The sequence below is a fragment of the Leptomonas pyrrhocoris genome (genome assembly GCF_001293395.1).
Source record: "Leptomonas pyrrhocoris isolate H10 chromosome Unknown, whole genome shotgun sequence".
Classification (NCBI taxonomy): domain Eukaryota; phylum Euglenozoa; class Kinetoplastea; order Trypanosomatida; family Trypanosomatidae; genus Leptomonas; species Leptomonas pyrrhocoris.
In genome coordinates, this window is record NW_015438360.1 from 570,474 (window position 1) to 596,527 (window position 26,054).

Consider the following 26,054-nt stretch of genomic DNA (forward strand, 5'->3'; position numbering starts at 1 on the left):
GTTACCTTTTCCCTTCCCCTCTTCCCCCTGGTACGCGTCTTTTACGATTCTTTTACAGGTTTTATTTTGTACTCCCTGAGGCGCTCATTCGACTTCGATTGCTTTTCTTTTTCTTTTGGCGTGTGTCGTTTTCCCTCTTTGCGTATAGATATTTATATTAACATTACCCGTTTATGTATACTGCGTTGTGCGCAACGCCTTCTTGTCTGTCTCTTCCATCCTGCCGCCTCCAAACAACAGCCGTCTTGCTTTGCTCTTCTTCTTTCTTCTAATAACTATTACTACTGTCTTCTATTGTCATTGTTTTCTTCATTGTGACTAACTTTGGAGGATATAGCTATTATTATTATTTCGGTTAGTTGTTTCTCGTTGATATGTATGTGTGTACAGACATCTACATATATATATATATACACTGTTTCTCTCTCTACCGTGTTCTGCATCGTATATTTTATCCTTTCTTTTTTCTTTTGAAAGTTCTTCACAGTGCGCTGCACTGACCTTCCAAAGTCGAACACCGTGAAGACCGTTAACCACCGTCCTACTCCATACGTTCGTGTGGTGGTTTTCTGCAAGGAAAAGAAGAGGGCCCTTTATACCACTTCTCTTTTAAGGCTTTGCCATGTCCACAAAAGAAGTGTTCCCCTGCGCTGAGGAAATGGATGAAGAGTCAAAGCTCGCAGTCAGCGCTGTCGCCGTAGAGGGCGCGTCGTCTCTCGAGTCGGACATCTCCTTCAGTGCGCTTTCGGCATCCTCGGCGTCCTCAGCACCTGTGCGTGGCGTCTCGTCGAAATGGAAGTGGCGGCTGCGCCTCCTCTCCCCCACTATCGAGATCGATGTGGGAGCAGCCACCTACAACACCGCGTACTCACACCTTCTCTCCCTTGAGTACCTCCTCGGCGCGGCTGTCCTCGTTTCCATCAACATTTACGGGTTCGTGGTGTTGCGCCGCTTCTGCGATGCGTACCCTTCTCCCCTGCTCGACGTTGTCGCCCCGCCAAACGCCATCATGCAACTCCTCGGCGCACGGGGGTACGATATGACGCTCGATCAATCCTTTGTGACGTACTGCGAATACCTTTGGATCTTTGCGGTGTTGAGTGCGGTCCTGGGTGTTGGCTCGTACGTGTGCCGTCGGCTGACCGCCCCACGCCCACGCACGCCCGCGCCGGACCCCACGCTCACACTCTCTCCTGCGGAGGAGTTGTGCCCCTCGCCAGGTGTCGTTATGCGAGGTGATTCGCGTAGCTATGACAGCGGTACGCCCGCTTCGCTCGCCCCTACATCACGAGCCTTCGTGGACGAAGCACCGTTGAGCGGCCGGACTACGGACCGCGTCCGAACGAAGGGGGCGTTCTTGCTGCCTCTCTTTTATGCAGCGGTCGGTGTTGTCTTTGTGGCCGTCGTGCACGGCCCGCACTTCTTTCTGCCGCTTCTGCTCACCCTCGCCAACTACGTCGTCTTCTCCCGGCTGCAGCGCTGGTGCCCCTACCGGGTCTTCATGGCTGTCATGTGGGCTACGCACATCGGCCTCCTCTACATCATCGAGCTGTACGCCGGCTTCGAGGACACGTACTGGTTGCAGTACTACTTTCCCACCAGCATTGACAGCACGCGTATTGCTTTGGGTCCTCGGTACGGTCGCGAAGGTCTTTGGACTGTTCAAATGCGCTGGTGCGTCGCCTTCCGCATGACCACGCTGCGCCTCATCGCCTTCAACTACGACCTGTGGGAGGCCACGCACAATGCGGCGCACGCGAGGGAGCGGGCGACCAGCAAGCACGACACCGCCTGCGTCGAGTGCGCGCAGCTGCGCGAGCAGAACAACGGCCGCGTTGCCGCAGGAGCAGCATCAGCAGGAGCAGGCGCAGGCGCAGGCGCAGGAGCAGGAGCGGCATCGCTGCCCGCGGAGGCGTCGCGCTGCTACAAGTACCGCACCGAGTACGCGCGCGACCCCGGCGACTACAACTTCGTCAACTACCTCGCCTACGTCGTGTTCCCCCCGCTGTACCTCGCCGGCCCCATGTCGTCCTTCAATGCCTTCGTGTCCTACATGCGTGTGCCGAGTACGAGCATGCCTCCCTATGCGATGGCCATGTATCTCCTGCGTATCCTCCGCATCTATGTGGTGCTCATGGTGTTGCTGCACTTTGTTTTCGTTTCGGCTCTCTCTGCCTACACTTTCCTCACTCTGAAGATGAGCAGCGTTGAGCAGGCGCACTTTTTCTTTTATTCGCTGGCGTACATCTGGCTGAAGTTCAGCTTTATCTGGAAGTCGTCGCGCCTCTTCGCGATGTTCAGCGGCATCGAGGTGCCGGAAGATGTACGGCGCTGCTTCTGCAATACCTTGACCATCCGCGACTTCTGGCGCGACTGGCACGCCTCCTTCAACCTGTGGATCGTGCGCTACATGTACATCCCGATGGGCGGCCGCCCACGCGCCGCGCTGTCCGTCCTGCCCATCTTCCTCTTCATCGCGCTGTGGCACGACCCGGCGCTGCACCTGCTGAAGTGGGCGCTGTGCATCGCGGTGATGTTCGTGGTGGAGCTGGCGGTGAGCGCGTGCTTCGGCTGGGTGGCCGGCTTGTTCCGCCGCGAGATGGCGGCGACGGCGGCGGCGGCGGACGGTGATGACGACGGCGCTGTGGAGGGCAGAGAGGTGGTGGACGAGGAGAGAGTGGAGAGGGCCAGCCGTCCCCCGCAGCCCAGCAGCCAGCGCCGCGGTGGTGCGGGTGAGGCCGTCGCGGTGCCGCTGCTGCGGCCTGCTGCGCGCTTCGCCGCACGTCACATGAGTCCGCGCGCGCGTGCGTGGTGCTACCGCATGCTGCGCGTGCTTGCCGGCATGTCCAGCGTCTTCGGCCTCATCGTGGCGAACCTCATTGGCTTTTCGATGCAGAATTCGACTGCCAATATCGAAAAGGGAGACTACACTACGTCTGCCGCTGATGCGGACAGGTCCATCCTACGATCCCTGCGAAGTGCCTCCGCCTGGTATATGATGGGACTCGTCACAGCTCTGTATTGCTTAGCCTCTCTCGCTGCCGTTGACCGTGACTTAGTCTTTTACAAAACAAAGATGCTGAAAGCACGCTTTGGATTAGAGTGAGGGAAACGGAGTAGCTGAAACGTGTCAAACGTCAGCTTTTTGTTTGGTTGTTTTCTTTTCATTTTTCCCTTCGTCGTGCATAATTGTTTTACTTCTAAATCGCCCACTACGATCGTGTGGATTGCCTGCAGTTGTCGAGTTCAAAGGTGCACCGTCCAGTGGTACGCTCCTACGAAATTCGATGGATGCTGAGGTTTCTCCTCAAGGGACGCAGCTTATGTTCTCTGCGGCTCTCTGCGAGAAGTCTGTTTTGTTTTCTTTTTCTTTTCTTTTCTTCTTCATGCACGAAAGGCCGAATGCGCTGTGTGATGTCCCCCCGTCGAGGCCCCAGCAGTCGTCTCTCCGATACGTACATACACCGCTTCGTTTCGTAGTACTCCTCCTCTTCTGTTTTCTGGTTTGATGATGAGGTCTGCTTACTCCTCTTCGCTTTATCTTTTTTATTACTAAGGACGGAAGAATTGTAACTTCTCCCCGCTTCTTCTCGGTGGGGCTTTCAGTGAAAACGACGCGATCGAGACAAGTGGAATTTGCGACGTCGTTTCTATTGTTACTTTTTTTTGTTTGTTATATATATTTATTTATTTTTTTATTTATTTTTATCCAGGAGGTGTGCGTGCGTCTTTGAGGCAACTTCAGAGGGCGTGCGGTACAACATGACGCTGACTGCGCCGTCTAGCGGGCTCAACCGCACGCGATCAAAAGCAAGGCAGATTTCATACATACAAGGAAGGCAAGCGGCTCCATCAAAAAGTCGCGGTGAGTGCCAATTCAAATGAATGAAAGGCTTGACGGCCGTTGTGCAGCAGGCCGTCCCTCGTTTTCTTTCTTTTATTGGTAGATGTGTGTGGGATGGAAACAACGCCGTGAAAAAACATCCAACAAAAGATTTTCTTTCTCCACACTCTTCCTCCCTTCCTTCTTTCCTTCTTTTTTCATCCGGACTCCATTATGTAGATATATACAGCGGTCGCACCGCAGTCTCATCAGCGCCGCTCACGTAGGAAAAGGCGCGACATCTCGACAAGGTGCGCCGTTGTGTGAGATCGTATCGAGCGCACTCACGTCGCTCTCTTTCTTTCTTTCTTTTTTAATTCTGTGTCATATCAGGGGCTGTGTTTATTCGGTGCTAGCAGCTTCGTATTCTCTATTTGCTTTGCTTTTGGGGGAGTCACCGAGTGAGCTCTTTATGTATATACGTGCAACCCGCTCAACACGTGTTGTGCGTGCCGTAGCTCTTGTCTTTTATATGTGGTCTCTTTTGGCACTGAACCGCGCACGCGTCATTTCCTCCGCCGGAATAGACCACACTGATGGCCGAGGTGCCAGAACGGTGTGTGCGTCTTCTTTTCTGCTGCTCTGTTGTACCCAAATAATGTTCGTACTGCTCGGTAATACCTGACCCGTCGCACTCCATCGATCTCTTTCTCTATATACTTTTTTTCTCTCTTTCTTCTTTTTCTTACTGCAGATGAGAGATCCGTATTCGCATGGTCCTGTATTTCCTAGCGGGTGCGCGCGAAGTGGTTCGACTCCGCTGATCGATTCACAAATTGTCGCTGCTGCGCCACCTAGTCTTCATGCGAGTTCACATACGCAGACACCCAACGAGGGAGGCGCCGTTCCGGTCCGCGTTCCTTCACCCCTCCACGCAGCGTCTTCTTCAGATGTGAAGGCGAGCTCTACCGGCGTCGATTGGAAGAGGCGATGGCGGTGGAAATTGTACTGGCTGAGTCCAACGACCGAGATGGACATCGGCGCGGCCGACTACGTCACGGCCTATCCCCGCCTTCTTTCAGTGGAGTACCTCCTCTCTGTCCTGATCGCGGTCTCTGTCTGCATGTACGGTTTCTTTATTCTGCGCGCCTTCTGCGACCGCGAAGCGTATCACTACGTCACTTTCTTGCTGTATGCGTTCAAGGGTCTAGCGTGGCTCGGCTCGCCTGGCTACGATGACAAAGCGGACAAGCAGTGGACCGGCTTCATCATTCAGTATCCGAAGCTTGTTGGTGTGGCACTGTTGCTTGGTGCGGGAAGCTTTTTTCTTCGCTACGCGGTGTCGCCATCAGGCTCGTCTTCCTCCATAGCGGCTGGGTCGGGTGTTCCTGTGTTGTCGAATGCTCTTCATCCGCTACGGGACGCCGCAGACGTCGATGAGACAGATACGGAGTGGCGTCCAGGCAGTGGTATCGGTACGGTTCGACAGCGAGTCAGCCGACTTTTTCGGTCGTGTAAGGCTCCCGTTCACTTCCGCGGCGTCCGAACGAAGGGGGCGTTCTTGCTGCCTCTCTTTTATGCAGCGGTCGGTGTTGTCTTTGTGGCCGTCGTGCACGGCCCGCACTTCTTTCTGCCGCTTCTGCTCACCCTCGCCAACTACGTCGTCTTCTCCCGGCTGCAGCGCTGGTGCCCCTACCGGGTCTTCATGGCTGTCATGTGGGCTACGCACATCGGCCTCCTCTACATCATCGAGCTGTACGCCGGCTTCGAGGACACGTACTGGTTGCAGTACTACTTTCCCACCAGTTTTGGAAGCACTCGCAGCGCCCTCGGACCCAACTTCGCTCGTCCTGGGTTATGGCGTCAACGCATGCGCTGGTACGTCGCCTTCCGCATGACCACGCTGCGCCTCATCGCCTTCAACTACGACCTGTGGGAGGCCACGCACAATGCGGCGCACGCGAGGGAGCGGGCGACCAGCAAGCACGACACCGCCTGCGTCGAGTGCGCGCAGCTGCGCGAGCAGAACAACGGCCGCGTTGCCGCAGGAGCAGCATCAGCAGGAGCAGGCGCAGGCGCAGGCGCAGGAGCAGGAGCGGCATCGCTGCCCGCGGAGGCGTCGCGCTGCTACAAGTACCGCACCGAGTACGCGCGCGACCCCGGCGACTACAACTTCGTCAACTACCTCGCCTACGTCGTGTTCCCCCCGCTGTACCTCGCCGGCCCCATGTCGTCCTTCAATGCCTTCGTGTCCTACATGCGTGTGCCGAGTACGAGCATGCCTCCCTATGCGATGGCCATGTATCTCCTGCGTATCCTCCGCATCTATGTGGTGCTCATGGTGTTGCTGCACTTTGTTTTCGTTTCGGCTCTCTCTGCCTACACTTTCCTCACTCTGAAGATGAGCAGCGTTGAGCAGGCGCACTTTTTCTTTTATTCGCTGGCGTACATCTGGCTGAAGTTCAGCTTTATCTGGAAGTCGTCGCGCCTCTTCGCGATGTTCAGCGGCATCGAGGTGCCGGAAGATGTACGGCGCTGCTTCTGCAATACCTTGACCATCCGCGACTTCTGGCGCGACTGGCACGCCTCCTTCAACCTGTGGATCGTGCGCTACATGTACATCCCGATGGGCGGCCGCCCACGCGCCGCGCTGTCCGTCCTGCCCATCTTCCTCTTCATCGCGCTGTGGCACGACCCGGCGCTGCACCTGCTGAAGTGGGCGCTGTGCATCGCGGTGATGTTCGTGGTGGAGCTGGCGGTGAGCGCGTGCTTCGGCTGGGTGGCCGGCTTGTTCCGCCGCGAGATGGCGGCGACGGCGGCGGCGGCGGACGGTGATGACGACGGCGCTGTGGAGGGCAGAGAGGTGGTGGACGAGGAGAGAGTGGAGAGGGCCAGCCGTCCCCCGCAGCCCAGCAGCCAGCGCCGCGGTGGTGCGGGTGAGGCCGTCGCGGTGCCGCTGCTGCGGCCTGCTGCGCGCTTCGCCGCACGTCACATGAGTCCGCGCGCGCGTGCGTGGTGCTACCGCATGCTGCGCGTGCTTGCCGGCATGTCCAGCGTCTTCGGCCTCATCGTGGCGAACCTCATTGGCTTTTCGATGCAGAATTCAGCGGCGACGTTCAAAAAGGCGGGGTCGACAAGTGTTGAGACGGAAGCGGATCGCGTCATCGCACGCGCGTTGGAAAGCTACAGTGCAGGGTTTTGGTTGGGTGTGGCATTGTTCATGTATTGTGGCGCTTCGCTTGGGGTGATTGATCGGGATCTGATCGAGCATCAGACCCGTTGGCTGAAGAGCAAATATGGTTTGAAGGTTTCGTAAGAAGTTGCATTTCGCGGAAGCAGAGAGGGGCAATAATTTTGTTTTCTGCTCTTTATGTTGTGTGTGCGTGTCGCCATACGCATCCTTTTTTTTAGTTGCCAACACCCCAAAAGAAAAAGAATAATATTAATAATAATTGACGAGAGGAAGCGTTGCACTCAAGCAATGCTTCCATCATGGGAAGAAGGCGCTTCACGTTCTTGTCCTGCGCTTCTCCCTTTCGAGAGCATATTTTGGAGGATTCGATCAGGGAAACGACGTGGGGCGTCATTCACAATCCATTCGTCGTTCCTTTTCCATATCTGATCGTGCTACTCTCTTCTCATCTCTGCCTTTATTCGTATGCCCTTTGTTCCGTTTAGTGTTAAAAGCTTGAGGCCCCGTTTACGGAAGTAGTAAGCGCGCATACGCAGAATCAAGGGGAGGGGGTCAGTTGTTGCTGTGGTTCATTTCTCGTCTTTTCATTGGGCAATTGGTTGAAATCGCCGGCGCGTGCAACGTATTTCGGTTTGGTGCAAACCTGTTGAGCATTTTTTGTTGCACTGACTGTTCTTCCCTCGGTTCATCTCGTTGTTTTCCCACCTTAAATGACTTGAAAGCCGCCTTGTTTCTATTGTACAGCAACAGTTGCAGGTGAAGCGGAGCAAAACAGAAATAAACGGCTTTGCTTTGTTTGCTTTCGGGTGTGCAAAAACACCCTCCACTAAGAAGTTGATTTTGATCGTCGAACGTTTCTCGCCGCTGTAATCGTCCTGCGACGCACGCACGCCTCCTAAGTTTGTTTCCTTTTTTCCCATGCGAGCGTGCCGATAAAGGATACGTAAGTATAATTGGTTTCTTTTTCTGTTTTGTTTTTCCCCTCTCTAGTATTGGACAGTTTAGATGGACCATAGACAGTCGCACGCAGGCGCACCGGAGACGGTGTACGTCCCTGCGCCGCGCCCACCTGCTCTACAGCTGGTCGACTCACCATCTCGCACAGACGGGCACTCGTCGCACGCATTTGATCGGCAATCTCCCTCCGCCGCAGCGGGCTCCCCCCACGCGGTCAAGCCGAATTACCTCTCCAAAACCTCCCTGCTGTACCTCCTCTGCGTTGGTAACATCATCATCGCTGTTTTCTACCTCGCCGTGTACGATCAAGCCTGCATCAGCCGTGCGCACTACGACGAGCTCAAGGCCAACCTCCGACCCCCGTGGATGCTGTACCGCTGGCTGGGCAGCAAAGGCGTGGATGTGACGGACCTGCAGTGGTACGTCTTTGTGGTCGCCCTGCCCCCCGCCGCGCCGTACCTCGTTGTCTTTCTCTATATCTCGCGCCGACTACGGCGGTACATCGCGTCGCAGCCGGCCACGGCGGCGGCCGTAGTGCGAGGTCATGGCGGCTCGACCAGCATCCACGACTGCGCTCCTGGCGGTAGCTCCGCTGCGGTGAAGGGTGGCTCAGACGCGCCACTGACACCTTTCGGCAGCAACAGCAGTGCTGAGCCGTCCCCGCCCGTGGTGGTGGTCGAAGAGATCTCCCTCGCCTCGTCAACGCCGTCCACGCTGCTCGTTCGTCGAAACACGGCACCGCTCCACGTCTTTCACATCGTCTCCGGCGCCTTCATTGCCCTCTGTCTCAGTGGCCCTGGCTTTCTCTTCGGCGCAGCCCTTGTGTCCCTCAACTTCTTCTGTATCGCCCCCCTCTACAAGAAGTTGTCCTTCCGCGCCTGCATGGCCATCATGTGGGTCTCGCACATCGCCATCCTTTTCCTCAACTTCCACGCTGGTGGGTATAAGTTCGCGTGGTTTGGCCTCAGCTTCCTAGATAATCTGTGGACGCCGTTGATACGGTGGAACACGCAGTACAACATGGCCATCCTGCGCATGATCTCCTTCAACAACGACCTCTGGGAGTCGGCGCTGGTCGGCGAGGATCGGCGGGAGAAATCTCTGCAGAAGCACGAGCGCACATGCATCGCCTGCGCGCAGATACGCGACCAAAACAAGCATGCCGCCGCCACGCTACCGCAGGAGGCGGTGTCGTGCTACAAGTGCCGCACTGAGTGCCCACGCGCCGTGCCGGAGTACACCTTCAGCGCCTACCTGGGCTACATGTACTACCTCCCCCTCTACATGGCGGGGCCGCTGTCGTCCTTCAACGCGTATGTGTCCTACATGCACTACCCGCAGCGCAGCATGGTGGGATCTGCGACGTGGCGCTACGGTCTGCGGTGGCTCGGCCACGCTTTCATGCTCTCCACCTTGATGCACTACGTGTACATTATGGCCATGCTGCTCACCCCGACAGCACCCGCAGGCGGGGCGGACCCATTGACCACCACCACAGCAACGGTGACGAAAGCGATAGAGGCGTTGATGGAGGCGGTGACGGGTCTGCCCAGCACGACCACGACCACCCTCGCGCCGGGGCCGCCCGTCTTGGACTCCATGACCTTCTCGCAAAAGTCGGTGCTGTTCTTCCTTGTCCTCGCCTTTTTGTGGGCGAAGTTCGACGTGATTTGGCGCTTCTTTCGCTTCTTCGCGCTGTTGGACGGCTTCGACCCACCGGAGGACATGCCGCGCTGTTTCGCGAACACCGTCAACATTCAGAGCTTCTGGCGCGACTGGCACGCCTCCTTCAACCTGTGGCTCGTGCGCTACATGTACATCCCGATGGGCGGCAGTCGCACGAAGTTCCTCTCAATATTTCCGATTTTCTTCTTCATTGCGATTTGGCACGATATTGAGATGCGACTGCTCTTCTGGGCCCTCTTCATTTGCATCGGCTTTGTCCCAGAGATCGTCGTCACCACCTTCTTCGCGTCGAAGACGAACAAGCTGGTCCTGCGTATCAAGCGGCATCGGCTTCTGTGGCGGTCCCTGCGTATATGCGGCACGCAGCTGTGTTTAATGGAGCTGACTCTTGCGAACTTGGTCGGCTTCGCCATCGGCACGTCCGGCACAGGGGCCGGTCTGCGTCAGCTTTTCAATGAGATGACCACCGGCTACTTAATTTACACTCCGTTACTCTTCTTCAGTGCGGCGACGTTGGCTACTCAAGAACGTGATCAGAAGACCTACGAAACGGCTCAACTGAAGATAAAATACGGCTTGCAATAAATCAGCAGAAGGTTTTTTCTTTTGCTTGCATTCTGTTTCTTTACTGCTAACACATGTATATGGTTGCTTTCGAATTCCACACACGGACGCACACAATGGATCTTCTTCGTTTGGTCTTGCTCTTCGCTGTGGCTGCTATGCTGTCGTTCATGGAAATGCACACTGGTATTGTTACTGTTCTCAGTCTTCTTTTTTCTTTCTTTTTCCCTTGTTTATTTGGTTTATCCTCTTCTTCACCGAAACTGCGCTGGTGCGTTTGTATAAAGCAGCGGCGCGACGTTGGATATCGCTTCCTCTCTTGATATCAATAGAAGCGGGGAAGAGAGGGGGCCATCGTCTGCGCGCTACTTCGTCGCTTTCCTCTTCCTTGCTGGATCATTTGGTTTTATTTTGCTTAGACGGAATAACATACATATGTGTGTAATGTTGTTGTTGTTGCTTCTTTCCTCCTCTGCCTAATTTATCGCTGACACCGGCACTTGGAGGGGAAAAAACGGGTAATTACCTTTCTTTTGGTTTTACCTAGCTTAATCGACTCCCTCAATGTGCGTCGTACTTCGCAAAAGAGCGTAAAGTAACTGTTGTCTGTGAGAACGAATTCATGTTAAACCCTTTAAACTGCGGTGTGAAAACATGCGCTCATATTTGGCTCTTCTATGTTAAAATGATGCATCGTTGCGGCAATGCTTTTCTTTGTTTCTTCTCTTATGGTGTTGGATCTGCCGCTTTTTCTCAATTACCCCTTTCAGCGCTTTTTCTATTTTTTCTTCTTCTGTGCCTCTTGGGCTCCTCTTGTGCTTTGTATTCTCAGTTGTATCATTATTCTTATTTGGCCAACTTCTTTTCTGCTTTCGCTTCTTTACTCTCTCCACCTCCTTCCTTCTTGTCGTTCTTGCTGTTCTACACAAAAGCAAGTCTCGATTCGTCTGGTGTTCAAGTCGTCGCCTGCCAGCAACACCAGCAGGAAACACAGCCCACTCCGCGGAGACCTCTTTTCCACGCCAGCCAGCCGTAAGGGATGAAATGAAGTGAAGTTAAGTAACATAAAAAACAAACTTAGTTATACTTAGAAAGCACGTCTTCTCTGCTGCTCTGATTTTACATAAGTCTTTTCGAACACCTCGAAGCAATAAAATACGGCACTTGATTGCGTGGCCTGATCAGTTGAACTAGTGCATCGTCAACCAGATTTTAAAGTCGAGCAATGGCCTTCTTTACGCGAGATGATTTTGTCTACGTGTGGAACAGCTACCACGTGCTGGACTGGATCATCCTTGCCGCGCTGAACATCATCGCCGGTTTTGTCACCCTCGCCGTCCAGCCGCACTGCCGCCCCTTCTCGTGGGACGACGCCACGATCAACTACCCGGTGCACCCCGACACCTTTCCCAACTACTCCCTCGTGCTCATGGTGTTTCTCGCCATCGCGTTCTACATTGTTTTTGTGCTGTACCTCGTGAAGCCGCTGCAGCGCCTCGTCGGGGAGCCAATGGAGTGGTACGCCCTGGGCAGCAAGAATAGCGGCGGCAGTGCAAGTCCATACATCGACATCGACGCGCAGGACGGCAACTCGAAGCGGTTTCGCGTAGCGGATCTGCAGACGGGCGGGGGGCCGCTCTATCCGTGGCTGCGGGCACACCTGTGGGCAGTCGGGCTGGAGTTCTGCATGATGGCGGTACTGAAGGTGTACGCTGGTAGCCTTCGGCCCGACTACCTGGATCGGCTCAAAACTGCCGGGTATACGCGCTCCGTGAAATCCTTGCCCGACCCGAAGAGTGAACCCGAGTTCTACTGCAAGCTGATGGACAGTCACCCTGACCTCAAGGAAGGGCGTTTGTCGTTTCCGTCTGGCCACAGCAGCACCTCCTTCGCCGTCTTCACCGTCATGTCCTTCTTCTTCGTTGCCTACCTGCGGCCCTTTGCGCGGCAGGCCAGCTTTACGCGTCTCCTCATCTGTCTGTGTCCGCTTATCGTGCCGACGATTTGCGCGGTGAGCCGCACGCGCGATTACAAGCACCACTTTTCCGACATCGTCGCCGGCGCGTTGATTGGGATTGCGTGTGCGCTGATGGCCTTCTACGGCAGCTTCCGGCAGGTGGGTGGGGCCGCTGGTATTTACTTTTGTCGCACCGCCGCGGACGTCGATTACGACCAGCTACGCGAGTCGGCGAGCGGAACGGCAGCTGTTCCCGGCGTCAGCAGCAGCACCGTCGACTTTGGCGCGACGCAGCAGCGCGAGCACGTCGAACTGCGCAAGAGCGGATCATCACCGACGGTGCGGCGCGCGGGGGATTCGACGGTGCTGATGAGTGACGCACAACGTGGATCGCCGGTGTTGACGGAGCGAAAGCTGAACGAGGACCCCGCCGCCGTTCCGTGGATCTAAAAAACAAGGGAAAATAATTGTGGCGGTTTAAAAGAAAAAAACTAAAAGGCGAGACATGTTCCTCTTTGTTGTTTCGTGTCGGTGCTCCTTCCATTTGATACTGTGAATACGCACGGAACGGGTATCAACGCACGCCGATCAGGACTCGCTGTGGACAAAGATTGCTTTCGTGGGTACGATGTGTCTTCTTCTTTTATTATTGCTACTACTTCCTAGCGCGGAGGTTACGTGTGTGTTTTGTTTCACGCCGTAGCGTGTTGCGTTGCCGCAGAGCCGTCTTCCCCGTCGCCGCTTTTTCGTTTCCTACCTCATCTGCCTCTGCCAATGCACAGTCGTTAAGTGGCGGCGGCGTTTGTGTTTGACAACGGATCGCGTTGTTGCTTTTTATTAGTTGTCATATCAGTCTGAACTGACGGACAGCATCCAAAAAATTCGTAGCGGGGGATGTCATCGCGGTTATTATTAGTTTTTTCATGAACAGTGAGAGAGTGCTTTTGAACATCTCTGATGTTTTGTTTTTTCGTCTAACGGCAATAAGCAGTTCCTAAAAGTGAGAGAGAGAGATAGTGAAAAGGAAAAAACGTTAGTTCAAGGAGAGAAGCCATCATTACCCTGGGTTCCTGTTTTTTAAGGGTACGCGCTATTCGCCCTCAAGCATTTCTCTCTTTGTATGTGACCTGGGTGCCACAGCACGCCCAACTGAACATGGTGAGTCTACAGCGGAGACATATTTTCTGCATATCCGACCTTCTTCCACCATATCCCTTTCACCTTCCCTATCTCGAACTTTTCAACTGGCCCACATCTTCTGTTCGTTTTATTTCATGTCTACGGACGAAACATGCAAAGTTGTAGTTGCGCATTGTTACCTACGGGGGAAAAGCGACAGTTGCATTGCAGCTTCGGTAGCACGTGGCATCACATCAGCAAGAGAAATCAAATCCACAAGTGTGGCAGTCATAATAAAAATAACTTTGAATAGTACCATTAGAGGACAAAAAGTTCTCAGCTTTCATTCTCTATTTTTTGTTGTTGTCGTTGTTGTTTAACGCAATGGCCTCCTCTTCAGCAAACGTCGCAACCGTGATGGTGTTGTCGGTTGCTCTCCTTTTCCTCTGCCTCCACGCGGCTGCAGACTCATCCCGCAGGCCTGACACGGTGTTGTCGGATGCTCTTTTTCTGTACAAGGCAACCGGCTCGGCTACCGCGCCTTTGCAAGAGGGCGAAGTGAACCAGCATGTGGGACGTACTGCTGCTATTTTCTTCTCCGTCTTCGGTGGTGTCTGGCTCATCTTGAGTCTCTTCTTAGCGTACTTCTTCATCTACATCTGTCCAGAGCGTCACACGAAGTAAAGCGCGTTTTGAATTGCGACGTTGTTTTTTTGTTGGTGCTACTCCTATTTCCCTCCAATGTGCAGTTATTATTTGGTTTTCTTTGTTTTGTGTTTTGCTTCCGCCATGTAACGGCGCTCCTTCATGTGTATCTTAATGTTTTCTCTTCCTCTGTTCCTTTGGTGTTGCACTGAATTGGTAATCACTTACGCCTATCTTGCCATTCTGGGAAGTGGCCTGATTCAACGCTTCGGCTTTCGTGTGCCGAGTGAGATCCTCACGATGCCGCAAACACAACGACCCTACGCAAGTCAAGGCGCAATGCAACGTCCGCCGGAGGCACGCTTGGGAGTGTAATTCCCGATTTTTCACTCGCGCGATTGCCTCCGTGGGTCGGCGAGTGCCGGTACACAAATCATGTTCTTCCTTTCTCAGTGAAAACCGCCGTGAAGCAAATCAAAAAGCGCGACAACGCGTTTTATGTAGCACGCATTAAACATTTCTTCTCCTGTGTGTAAGTGACACGTAGAGGTGCAACGTCCACCACCGTTTTCTCGCTTCCCCACGAATATCCTCCTTCTCTTCTTTCTGACCCAACCTTCTATGTATTTGTTTTTCTCTTTTTGTTTTCCATCGTGTGTAGCTCTCGCAGAACGAAAGAAATAAGCCCGATCTCGTACCGTCACTTTCAACCGCAACGACCACGATCCCCGCCCGCCATGTTCGGTCGTCGCGTCTTCGCCAGCGCACCGCTGCCGCGGCACATGTGGGCCAAACTGCACATCCAAAACGCCGCCCAGGCGCGGCGGATGCTGCCCTCGCTGGCACCGCTCGCTTCTTCTCTGGGTCGTAGCACGAACGTCCTGAATAGTCAGGCGCTAACGCAGGCGCGGGACGGCATGGCATCCGAAACGGGAGCGGCGGCGCTGGAGGAGCTGCTCGCGTCGCAGTTCGGTGCTGTTGCACCGGCGGTGCCGAATATTGTATTCCTCGGCATTGGAAAGTTTGCCGTTCCGGTTAATATGCCACTTGTGAGCTTTTTGGAGCTGTGCAAACAAACACTAATGCAAAAGGGAGGTGGATGTGACGGTTGAGTGCCGAATCACGGCGCTGTGTCTTCGCGGATCTACGTGTTGTTGTTTTCGGATGGGAGACTGAGCGTCGGATGCCGAGGCCGAAAGCGAGGAAGGCGAGGAAGGCGAGTTGGATGAGCGGAAAAGGGCAACGTTTCAAAGGAAAACTGTCGTATTGTGTGTGCTCGTGACAAATCACGATTTGCTAGCCTAATGTGGGGCTTTCCATTACTTCTCTTTTGTTGTTGCTGTCTCCATCCGCCCTTGCTCCTTCCCCCCTCCCCCCGCCCGGCAAGCACTCGTCACTGCCACTTCATGGTGTGATCGCGACAAAGGTGCCTTCTGGCTGCACCTCAAGCAGGCCGAGATAGGCTAGTGTGTGCCCGTTGGTTTTCTTTTTCTTTCTTGACATAGTGCATTATGTATGAATTCAAGGGTGTAGTGTTTTCTCTTCACATGACTTTGGTAACACTTTTCTTTTCTGATACATATACCTACATACATATTCAATAGCATTGCATTTGAGGAGAAGGAGCTGCGTGGCACTACCTCGTCACGGCAGATGCTGCGTTCATTGTCGGTGAAGAAGCACGATTTGTTTCTCACACGCGCCTTCTTTCTTTCTTTCTCTTTTTTGATTGTTGTTTGACTGTAGTGTTTTTCAATTCTTTATGTCTCGCTCCAGCTTCACAGATTTTTTTTCCTTTTACTTACTTTGTAATCTTAATTACCTGTAACGATTTGTGTTGTCGCCGTAGCTGTGAATCGGGAGGCTTTTGCAGTTGTTGTTTGTGTGTTTGTATGTCGTCAGCTTTTTCGCCGTTGGGTGGCTGTATGGGTGACTCGGATCTTTATAACGCAAAGGAAAGGCACTATGTACCCGTCGTTATATGCAGATGTGCGTGAAAGGCTGAACTGTGGGCTTCTCTTCTCGTTATTTCTTACCGGATAAAACAAAGAGAGTAAAGGACCGGATTTTGCGCTCACTTTTAGGTTTCGCTTTCTTCCTCTCTTATGAACGGAATAGAAGTAATCAATGCGTGAGAAAATTGTTCGCAGCTGCGTTGGCGGCGTGTGCACGTTGCTGGCTCCATCAATGGCGGCGGCGCTCTGGCGGCATACGTGTGTCGAAGAATTATTCGTTTTACTTTTCCTCTCTTTCTCTCTCTTTCCATCTCCATTTGCCTCTTGTTGTCGTCGCCGTTCCACTCTGCGCAGTCACAAACTTCTATTTCAGCATTTTACCCTGAAATGGACGCAACCGCTGAGAAAAAAATTCAAAAACACAGTAATACATATATATGCATTTCGGCAAGTCTGCAGCGAAGGCGCGATCGTGTTCGAGCATCTCTCTACAGCGGCTCTTCGTTGTACCTTTGTAGCATTTTCTGGCTCCCTTCGTGTTTGTTTGCTTTCCGTAGAAGCACTTTGATTCTCTTTTTCCCTTACTTCGATTATTGTGTTTTCCTTGTTTTTTGAAAGGTGCGGCCGTGTGTATTGGTTTTCTTCTTCTCGCTCGCGCGCTCCGTTGCTGTTGCGCAGACAGCACGTTCTTTTGACAGCTCCTTAACCGTCATTCTTTGCCTTTCTCCTTGTGTGTGCGGATGTGCGTGTATTCCTGAGTACATGCACACCAATCACGTCACCCCAGCTTCGGCCCACGAGGTCACCTCGCCGTCCTCGTCGCGCCACCGAAGTGACACCACGCACGCGATGCTGCACAACACCGACGCGACGCTCGCCCATGAGCTGACGACCCTTCATCGACTGCAGTCCTTCTACGAGCAGCACACCTTCGACACCCAGGGCCCCTACGCCGACCTCTTCGCGGTGCTTCTGTCCTCCAGCAAACACCTGATTGACATCAACACGGCCCTGGTGCGGCATATTCGCACCCACGACGCGGCGGTGCATCGTCACGAAGCGACGTGTGGTGTGCTTTGCGGGGCGGTGGCCCAGCACAAATCGGACATCGCCGCGTTGTACGCTGGGAAAAGGGTCACCCCGATGGAGGCGACGACAGCACCCGCAGCGCCAACACCAGCGGATGACAGAGGAAGAGCGAGGCGCGCGTTGAGGATGCGTCGTGGTGTCAGCGGTGAGAATTGTAAGTACAATAATGCTTTCAACGAGGATGGCGAAAGTTGCGGGGAAGGAAGCGCACACATGGAGAATGGAGCGGCGCAGCAGCACTTCAACGGAAGTCCTGATGCTTCTTCGTCCCCCTCTTCCTCCTGTACACAATTCTCTCAACATCAACCAAAGGGAGAGGAGGAGGAAGCTCGGAGATTGGGATCTGTGCCAATGAAAGCGCGCTCCGGCATCATCACTCCGCGTTATAATGACGAGAGCACCCCGCGGTATTCTAACTGGAAGCACGAGATCGAACGTCGCCTTGATGACGCGGCGGAGCAGATAAATGCTTTGCTGGAGCATCAACACGCTGCACAGGCCCGTTCGCAACGGTCTCCATCTGCGCCAACTTCCCGGTTCGAACTGGCTTCCCTCCCAGCGGATCCCAACTCCAACTCCAACACCGCCGCCGTCCCTACGGAGACACTCGAAACGTGGAAGTGCGCCTTCGAGGACGCCGTCGACGACCGTCTTGCACATCTCGCACACCAAGTCACCCTGCTGGAACAATCTACCAAGCAGCAACAGCACCTCACGCGGTGGATGGGGAATGCGGTGGGCGATGAAGTGCAAGAGACGACTGCGAACCCACGCCCCATCACTCGGAGAAGGCTACAGGCACCAACCGAGGCACCGCCTGCTGCCGTGACGCAATGGCTGAACGCCCAACTTGAACAGCGCGAGGGGGAGTGGTTGCAGGTGCTGGAGGAAGTTCAGGAAGCTCTCGTTGCACATTACAGCAGCAGCAACGACGACGACGAGCGAGTAAATGGAGAGGTCAAAGTGCCTGTTCCCATCACCACCGCCAGCCACGATGGCGCATCGGCAGAGCCGGCGGATGCGGCCAGCACAGCGTGCTCACGTCGAGTGCGGTCCACAAACGTCCTGCTACAACTCCTCCGGTGCACAGACGACTCGCAGCGCACAAAGTTGTTAAGGGAGGTGGCACGGCAGACACAGCACGCCGACGAGCAGCTGCGCGATGTTGCGGCTCGACTTGAAGTGTTGGAAGTCTACGCACCACATCGCTACGCCGTAGCCGCCAGGCCACCCGTTCTCGGCGTGGAACTGGAAGACGTGTGTGCGCCTGCTGTCGGAGTGCGGGTGCGGACGGTGTATCAAGGCTACCTCGCCGACCGTGCTGGTGTCAGTACCGGCGACATCATCGCCGGTGTCGGCCACCAGTCGGCCCACACACGTGCACAGCTTTACGTGGTCCTTGCGGAGCTGACACGCGACTACAACGCGCAGTGTCGCGCGCAAATTGAGGAAGGATACATGCGGCACTACACGGCAGCTGCCTCCAGCGGTCCAATCGACACGTCTGTCTTTACGAATCTGGAGACGAGCCACGACAACGGGAACACGACCAGTTTTGAGTTCGACCATGGACTGCAACGGGCGCGGGCAGAAGCGGTGCGTGCAAATCATGGAGCAGGTAGCGCCGCCGATTTGAAGTATCGTGGCAGTAGCGTGGGAGCGATCAAGCTCCAATCACCCACTTTCTTCTCTACGAGTGCACCGCAGCACAAAGATCTGTTAGCGCGGTGTCTCCCGTACTTCGAGTTGACGCTGCACGTGCTGCGCGACGGCCGCCTGCGAGATGTGACGATGCTGATTCCGCCATCGGAGGCGTTGCGGTCTGTAACCCAGTACTAAGTGGCTCTTCTGTGAATGTGCGATGTGCCGATACATGGCGCGTCACCCAAAAGAAAAGCTATCTCGCACTATCGGAACAAAATGTACTCTTTTCTTTTCCCACTGTTCTCCACCTTTGATTTTTGGTGCCCTTCTATTTTTTTTTCTTTGCGGCTACTGCGCGCGTCGTGTTGCATGTTGCTCCGTGTGCGCGTGGCGTGCCAGTAGAAGAGGCATTCATCTTCTCCTACGACGCGCCTCAATTCCAGGTGTGGCACAAACGCAAAACCGAAGTAACACTGAATGTTAAAGAAATAAAACCTTTTCTTCTCTCTCACTCTCACGCCCCCTAACCCCGCTGGCTTTTGCGCTAAAGCATCGGTGATGGTTCGCAGCGCAGACCTTCTCTCGTTAGACTGCAGTGCAGCGTTGTCGTCAAACGCGCCGAGGCCAAAACACACCCGCCTCACCAGAGCTCCTCCCTTTGAAAAAGAAACCTTTTCATTCTTTCCCCTCTTCTCTCTCTCCCTCTCTCCCTTATGGTGATGGTGACTGCTGTAACGTTCTTCGACACTTTCTATCGGATAGCTGCGATTGAATTCAGTCATATCAAGCTCGTCCTTCGGTTATCTGCATTATGCATAAAAAAACGATCATCTTAACATATTTTTTTGGATGCTCTCTTTGTATTGTTTGTTGGTGAGCTAGTCAAATTGTGTCCGCGTTTTTGCCGAACCCGAAATTGCGGTGAACGACTCCTCTTGCTGTTCTAGTAACTGCGCATCTTTTGTTTGTCTGCGTGTGAGTGTGAGTTATTTTTTTGTTTTTTTCTAAGGTAACCTGTGCGCTATTGTTGTGTTTCTCACAAGTTGAAATATCGTCAACCGCTGGATTCTGTTTTTCTTTTTTGGTAGTGATCTCGTACCTCTCAGGCGAGCCCTATTTGCAAGGAGCGGCTGCTTTTTGCTAATCGTACTGCGCGTATATAACGAGTGTGAACATCACACACTCGCCCTTTTTCTATTTTGTTTTTCTCTTCTGAGTGGGTTTTGTGTTTGCTTGCACTTAACAAATTCGTGTGTGTGTTTGTTTTATTGATATTTGTGGTGGCCTTTTTTTTTTGCGAGGTGCACTCGGCAGAGACGAGAATTATTTTTGTTTCCTCGCATTCTTTTCTAATCGCGTTCATCAACGTAGTTTTTCGAGCGGCGTCGTGCGCTGCGTACATCGTTTTATATACTGTTGCTGTTATTTCGGTTTTATCCTGTTTTCGCTACGCACCTCCCGCGGTACTCCCCCTAATCCTTGATCTTTGTCTCCCATTTCCTTTTTTACTATTGACACGTTATCCTCGTCACGGCCTCCACAACCTCAACTGTACCACATCCCTCCCTCCCTCCTTCTTTCAACTCGCCCTGTCACTAAAGCAAGAGCAAACCATCATCACAACTTTCAACTCGCTTGGTATTCTTCTTGAACTATTATTTTTTTGCTGCTGGTGCTGTTACTTGAATGCGCCGCTTCTTCACCATGAAAGCGCCGCCCATCGCCTCAACGCACGATCTCGCCGCCAAGGCGATGCCGAGTGCCGTCGCCGCCACGACAGCGGCGACAGGGAACCAGCTGCGCGGGCACGGTCACAGTCACGGCGGCCACGGTCACGCGCACAGCCACGGGACGATTGAGAAGAACATCTCTGGCAAGTTTCTGCGGCAGTGCCAAATCGCCACGCTCGCCGGCGGCGCCGCCAACGTGTTCTTCTGTGTCACAAAGCTGTGGATTGGCTCGGCCGGCGGCTCCGTCGCGCTGGTCGCCGACGGCTTCCACGCCTTGACCGACATCCTCGCCGACATCATCTCCTACGGCGCCATCTCCCTCTCGCAGAAGAAGTTCTCGCGATGCCGCTTCCCGTTCGGCATTGGACGGCTGGAGACATCTGGCGCCGTGCTCGTCGCCGCCATTTTGCTCTTCGGCGGCATCGCCCTGCTCGTGCAGTCGCTGGAACAGTGTGTGATGGACGTGTCGCACCTGCTGGCCCTGGCGGTGCCGACGGGCGGGATCGCGGTCGCCGTGATGCTGAGCGTGCGCAACGCCCTCGCCGCCGCAACTTCCGCTGCCACTGCGTCGCTGAGTGGGAGTGGCGAGGATGACTCGGCGGCCTCGCACGGGCACTCGCACGCCGGCGGAGCGGGGGACATCGAATCCGCAGCGGCGGCCCCCGACAGCCACGGCCACAGCCACGACGGAGACGCACACCACGGGCACAGCCACTTCGAGGTCACGCAATACGACGCGTCAACGGGCAAGCAGGTCATCCTGTGGACGATGGTCTGCATTGCTGCTGCATCCGTCGTCACGAAGGAGCTGTTGTTTCGCTGGACACGTCGGGTTGGCAAACGTGCTGGTTCGCGTGTCGTCATCGCGAATGCCTATCATCACCGCGCAGACGCCTGGAGTGGCGGGGTGGCGTTGATTGGTGTGGCCGGGCAGGTGGTCGGAATCCCTGGCATTGATGGCGTCGCCGGCCTGGCCGTCTCCCTTTCCATCTGCAAGATCGGTTACGGTCTCTTCCGCGATGCGGTGCTGGAGTTCTTCGATTACCAAAACGCCGATGAAGTCAGCGCGATTCGGGAGCAACTGCAGGACTTCAGCCTCCGCATTGGACACGGAAAGCGCGTGGTGCCGGCAAAGGCTGCGATGAAGGAGAACCAAGCTGATGCTGCGAAGGCTGCGCAGACGTCGTTGTCACGGTCTGCGTCAACGTCGTCCTCGGTCGCCTCGGTGGCCACTTCGGATGACCCCAACGCGGTCGCTCGAAAGAAGATCCTCTTCATGAACGTCTTTCTCGTCCGCCACGGCCACAAATATGCGCTTCACGTCACCCTGCTGGTGTACGAGTCTGTCCAGGCGACGCAGATCCGCGAGGCGACGGACCTGCTGACGGCCCTCGCGCGAGGTAGCCTGCCCGTGCAGGACACCTTCACGACGATCCTGGTGTGCAGCAACCACACAGAGCCGCGGGAGGAGTACCTTGGCAGCGACGAACACGCGGACGAAGAAGAAGAGGGAGACGGCGACAAGCCCGATCGCGCTGCAGCAGCAGCAGAGAAGGCACAGGATCACTCGCACAGTGCGGAGAAGGAAGGAGACAGCGCGGATGAGCTGCACACGGCCGCAACGGGCAACATCGTCAACCCGTCGCTGGAGCGCTGCATCGCGTCTCTGGAGGAGTTCCACACCTTCTCCGCGCGCATTCGCTACAACTGGGAGGCCCGCACGATCACGGCGCCTTCGTCTGCCTCGTCCGAGTGCGACCGCGACATCGCCTCCGTGGCGGAGATTTTCCGCTGCCGGCTCATCAACAATAGTGCGGCTTGTGGCAGTGGCGCGGCAGGGGAAGCGGAGTGTGCGCACGGCCACGCGCATCAGACGCATTCGGCGCAGGAATAGGAGAAACAGAAAATATATCATCAACGTAAAAGGGACTATTTTTAAGGGAAACATATATACGAAGTAGAAAAGCGGAAGGTATTATTTGTGGGCTTGTGTTGTCGTCTCGGCTTCTCATGTTTTTCTCCCATTTTCTCGGTGAAGATATTTACAAACGGCAACGGTTGCGGTGAGCGTGCGGAAATAAGCAAAGCACAACATCTTCATGTGAACCTTTGTGAATATAGAAGACATAGACGACGATGAAAAACTGGCAGTGCTGCTAGCTACCTAAAAAAAAAAAAGGTGAAGCTGCCAGAGGAAGATGAGACGGCAGCAAAACGGTGATCTGTGTTTCCCTCGTTTCAATGTTGCCTTTGCACTGTTCTCCCCGCTAAGAAAGAAGAGCGAAAATATATGTTTTTAAACCCGCTGAAGTCAGCACCGCTCACGAACGACGTGCACGCTGACTGCTATGTTGCACTTTATTACTATTATTATTATCTCGTTTTACGGTTTGTTTTGGGGGGATTCGGTCCGCAAATGATTCAGAAAGAGGAAGGAAAACAGCTGCCCGTCCATCTAAGCCCCGTTTGTTTTGAGTACGTGAAAGAAGAAGGGTTCATGCAGTCTCGATCATCTACGGATACCTTCACCGCCGCTGCCTGACAAGCTGACGTACAATAAACCTCTTCCTACGGCATTTCAATCAATCTGGTTTTCCAGACTCCTCGCTGCTACCACGCTGCTGCACAGCTCACTACTGACATCCTGTATTTTCCCCCGCCCTTGCTTTTATTGCTTCCTCAACGTCTCTTCTGCGTATGCGCGTGTTTGCGCTGAGCTTCTTTTTTTTGTTCTTGTTGCGCTTCTGCCGTAGCTGTCCCGCGTACTTTCCGAGCATCTTCCTTTCTCCTTTCTCGAGGGGGACGTCGCCAAACCTGAAAGAATGGACGACGACTTCGACGACTTCTTCAACGAGGGCTTCGAAGAGGAGGCGCACGCCGACGTCCCGTTTGCGCACCCGCCCGTCCAACTTGGCAGCGCCGCCGCCGCGGAATTTGGTGACGTTGCCGGACTCGACGACGGCACGCAGATCGGCTCCTCTGCTGCCATAAATCTAGACGGCGATGAAGTGCCCCTCCCCATCGCCAACGTGCAGGAGTACCTGCCGAACGTCTCGCCGGATGCATTCCCGGTCGTTGTCGCGGTTCAAGCGCAGGCAAGCATCTCCGTTGGCATCGACCTCGCCCAACTCAGCTGCGCCACGCGCAACGTGGAGTACATGCCGAACAACCGCATCCCCTCCGCCACGATGCGACTGCACGAGCCGACGGCGGTCGTCATGGTGCACAACTCCGGCGCGCTGAACATCATCGGCGCCGCCAGCGTGAGCGAGGCGCGGCAGGCCGCCGAACTCGCCGCTCGCGTGATTCGCAAGGCCCTCAATTTGGACTTCACCTCGCTGAAGTTTCGTGTGCGGTCTATCACCGCTCGTTTCAACGTGTGCAGCCCGGTTCGCCTGAACGAGCTCGCGCGCTACCAGGTGGATCCGGCCACGTCGGTGGGCGTCGCGGTGGTGCAGGGCAGCTACGAGCCGGAGCGGTTCAACGGCTGCGTGCTGCGCTTTTTAGGCAAGTCGACCCGTGGAGACAATCAATGGAGTGTGAGCTGCAGCGTCTTTGTGACGGGCAAGGTGCAGCTGATGGGAGCGCGGAGTATGGATGAGCTGCGCTTTGCTTTCCACGCCTTTGTGCCGGTCGTGGCGCAGTACCTCGGCACCACCAATACAGCAGCTTCATAGAGAAAGAAGGAGACCACGTTGGGGAGGGGGGGGTGGCCACACACACACACCGAGCAACAATGGGTAAGAAATGAGAAGAAAGCGAAGATGCAGTTTTCTTTTCTTTTCCTGCTGTTGTTTCCACGGTCGTGAGGTCCGCGGTAGCTGTTGAAGCCGCTATCCGGGTTTGCACGCTGCTTTTGGAGGCATCTGTTGGTGTTGAATTCGTTGTTCTTGTTGTTGTTTACACTTCTCTATAGATGAAGCAGAAGACACGCCACACCATATCCCCTTCAGAATTACTGTCACGCAAAAGACCTCAAAACTGTTCCATTGCGCCATTATCGAAACGCACATCATGAAAGTATTTTCGATTCTTTCCCTCCCTTGCCTGTTCACGTTGCTGATGTTTTTCCTTTGAAGTGGAGATCTCAACTTCTCCTCCTCCTTCTTTTTCCCCTCCTTTTTCTATTAAACGGCATCTGTTCTTGCGTATGCCCTCTTTTGCAAAACAACGAAGATTGATGCTCTGTGTGTGTGTGTGTGTTTGTTCTGATTAAATCTTTCTCTTTTCATATATTTTCTTTTTTCTCTGCTTCCTTCCTATCCGTTGTGTGCACCCCCGGTCCCTCCCTCGTACGCACACTCAACAATACCCAAAAAAAAAGTACTATAAGCAGCATATAAAACATGTCAGACTGGGAAGCGATTGCGAAGGAGGCGGAGGCCGTGCTCGCGAAGCCGGACATCAAGGGGTGCCACGACATCCTGCTCAAGGCCTACGTCGGTGGCAACCACCACCCGGAGATCCTCTGGCGTCTGGCGCGCTCCTACTACGAGATGGCGAAGGAGACAACGGACCCCGCGGTGAGTGAGCCGTACCTGAAGCAGGGCATGGAGCTGTGCAAGCAGTCGGTGGACGCCGACCAGAACAACTTTGCCTCCCACAAGTGGCTCGGTATCCTCATCTCCGAGCAGAAGGTGAGCACCAAGGAGAAGATCGCGAACGCGTACATCATCCGCGACGAGTTCAAGCGGGCGATCGAGCTGAGCCCGCAGGATGCGACCTCGCTGCACTGTATGGGCAACTGGTGCTTCAGCATTATGAAGATCGGCTGGCTGGAGCGCAAGGCGGCGGCGCTGGTGCTCGGCGAGCCGCCGAGCTCCTCGTGGGAGGAGTGCCTCGGCTACCTGCTCCGCTCTGCGGAGGCGGGTGACACCATTCACAACGCGACGATGATCGCCGACGCGTACATGCAGCAAGGCAAGAAGAGCGAGGCCCGCACGTGGTACCAGAAGGCGATTGACATGCCAGCTGTCACGCAACTGCAGAAGCGCAATCACGAAGCCGCGGAGGCCAAACTGAAGAAAGTGTAACGACGGACACGCAAGAGCAGTGTGACGAAACGAGGGAGTCCTTCATTCTCTTGGGCATACAATGTGCTCACGGACGTGCGCTGCTTGATATAAAGGAGGCACAGAGTACCTTAGGCAGAAAGCAGCAGAGGAAACGGGGTAGAGCACGGGGTCCATGCTTACCGGAAGAAGACACGATGGCCGATCTGACTTTCCCTCCCTTCCTCCTCCTCCGGGGATACATAACAGCCCGATTTAAGCGGTGCAATACGCCTGCACTCTCACGCCCCACTTCCGTCTCTCTCGCTTTCTGACGAAGTCCTTTTGTTGTGGTTCTGGTGTTCGCCTCGCGCATAATATGTATGCGAGAAGTTCATATCGTCGCTGGCACGCCCTTTGCTTTTCTTGCCTTTCTTTTCTCTCATCAGTTTTCTTTTCCGACTCGCGGAGCTCGATACGCTTTCCGCATCCTCCTGAATCCATTCTGTTTTTCCATCTTCTCCTGTCATCTCTATGTTGCGTTCTCTCTCCTCCGTCCTGCTCCATGTGTGCTCGCAGAAGCCTTCTATAGCATCACTAACGCGTCAGCCTAGCCTTTTCGCGGGACTTCTTCAGCAGCAGTACAAAGATGTCATTCTGACCGCGTCGTCACACGCTTTTTCACTGGCTGTGTCAACGGC

At 54.6% G+C, this 26,054-nt stretch overlaps 10 protein-coding genes across 12 annotated transcripts; all 10 read left to right on the forward strand.

Annotated features, from left to right (window-relative positions):
- Positions 1 to 622: 622 nt before the first annotated feature.
- On the forward strand, positions 623 to 3,106 carry ABB37_02663 (putative glycerol uptake protein; the record flags this gene model as incomplete). Its single annotated transcript, XM_015799746.1, has 1 exon — positions 623 to 3,106. The coding sequence occupies one exon, from the start codon at positions 623 to 625 to the stop codon at positions 3,104 to 3,106; it is 2,484 nt and encodes an 827-aa protein (XP_015661348.1).
- Positions 3,107 to 4,061: 955 nt separating this feature from the next.
- ABB37_02664 (putative glycerol uptake protein) lies at positions 4,062 to 7,139 on the forward strand (the record flags this gene model as incomplete). Its single annotated transcript, XM_015799747.1, has 1 exon — positions 4,062 to 7,139. The coding sequence occupies exon 1, from the start codon at positions 4,578 to 4,580 to the stop codon at positions 7,137 to 7,139; it is 2,562 nt and encodes an 853-aa protein (XP_015661349.1). The 5' UTR covers positions 4,062 to 4,577.
- Positions 7,140 to 7,499: 360 nt separating this feature from the next.
- Positions 7,500 to 10,244, forward strand: ABB37_02665 (hypothetical protein; the record flags this gene model as incomplete). The annotated part of the gene is made up of 1 exon (XM_015799748.1): positions 7,500 to 10,244. The coding sequence occupies exon 1, from the start codon at positions 8,022 to 8,024 to the stop codon at positions 10,242 to 10,244; it is 2,223 nt and encodes a 740-aa protein (XP_015661350.1). The 5' UTR covers positions 7,500 to 8,021.
- Positions 10,245 to 11,053: 809 nt separating this feature from the next.
- Positions 11,054 to 12,630, forward strand: ABB37_02666 (phosphatidic acid phosphatase protein-like protein; the record flags this gene model as incomplete). 3 transcript variants are annotated; one of them, XM_015799749.1, is made up of 1 exon in its annotated part: positions 11,054 to 12,630. In XM_015799749.1, the coding sequence occupies exon 1, from the start codon at positions 11,449 to 11,451 to the stop codon at positions 12,628 to 12,630; it is 1,182 nt and encodes a 393-aa protein (XP_015661351.1). In that variant the 5' UTR covers positions 11,054 to 11,448. The 3 variants fall into 3 exon arrangements, with proteins under 3 accessions (XP_015661351.1, XP_015661352.1, XP_015661353.1); XM_015799750.1 differs by having other exon boundaries at positions 11,154 to 12,630; XM_015799751.1 differs by having other exon boundaries at positions 11,158 to 12,630.
- An 847-nt stretch (positions 12,631 to 13,477) lies between these two features.
- On the forward strand, positions 13,478 to 13,983 carry ABB37_02667 (hypothetical protein; the record flags this gene model as incomplete). Its single annotated transcript, XM_015799752.1, has 1 exon — positions 13,478 to 13,983. The coding sequence occupies exon 1, from the start codon at positions 13,684 to 13,686 to the stop codon at positions 13,981 to 13,983; it is 300 nt and encodes a 99-aa protein (XP_015661354.1). The 5' UTR covers positions 13,478 to 13,683.
- A 620-nt stretch (positions 13,984 to 14,603) lies between these two features.
- ABB37_02668 (putative mitochondrial hypothetical protein) lies at positions 14,604 to 15,056 on the forward strand (the record flags this gene model as incomplete). Its single annotated transcript, XM_015799753.1, has 1 exon — positions 14,604 to 15,056. Exon 1 carries the CDS (start codon positions 14,682 to 14,684, stop codon positions 15,054 to 15,056), a length of 375 nt encoding a protein of 124 aa, XP_015661355.1. The 5' UTR covers positions 14,604 to 14,681.
- Positions 15,057 to 16,251: 1,195 nt separating this feature from the next.
- ABB37_02669 (hypothetical protein) lies at positions 16,252 to 18,827 on the forward strand (the record flags this gene model as incomplete). Its single annotated transcript, XM_015799754.1, has 1 exon — positions 16,252 to 18,827. The coding sequence occupies exon 1, from the start codon at positions 16,662 to 16,664 to the stop codon at positions 18,825 to 18,827; it is 2,166 nt and encodes a 721-aa protein (XP_015661356.1). The 5' UTR covers positions 16,252 to 16,661.
- Positions 18,828 to 20,318: 1,491 nt separating this feature from the next.
- ABB37_02670 (putative cation transporter) lies at positions 20,319 to 22,256 on the forward strand (the record flags this gene model as incomplete). The annotated part of the gene is made up of 1 exon (XM_015799755.1): positions 20,319 to 22,256. One exon carries the CDS (start codon positions 20,319 to 20,321, stop codon positions 22,254 to 22,256), a length of 1,938 nt encoding a protein of 645 aa, XP_015661357.1.
- Positions 22,257 to 23,113: 857 nt separating this feature from the next.
- Positions 23,114 to 24,039, forward strand: ABB37_02671 (transcription initiation factor-like protein (TFIID-like protein); the record flags this gene model as incomplete). The annotated part of the gene is made up of 1 exon (XM_015799756.1): positions 23,114 to 24,039. Exon 1 carries the CDS (start codon positions 23,185 to 23,187, stop codon positions 24,037 to 24,039), a length of 855 nt encoding a protein of 284 aa, XP_015661358.1. The 5' UTR covers positions 23,114 to 23,184.
- A 497-nt stretch (positions 24,040 to 24,536) lies between these two features.
- On the forward strand, positions 24,537 to 25,395 carry ABB37_02672 (hypothetical protein; the record flags this gene model as incomplete). Its single annotated transcript, XM_015799757.1, has 1 exon — positions 24,537 to 25,395. Exon 1 carries the CDS (start codon positions 24,709 to 24,711, stop codon positions 25,393 to 25,395), a length of 687 nt encoding a protein of 228 aa, XP_015661359.1. The 5' UTR covers positions 24,537 to 24,708.
- Between the last annotated feature and the right edge of the window lie 659 nt (positions 25,396 to 26,054).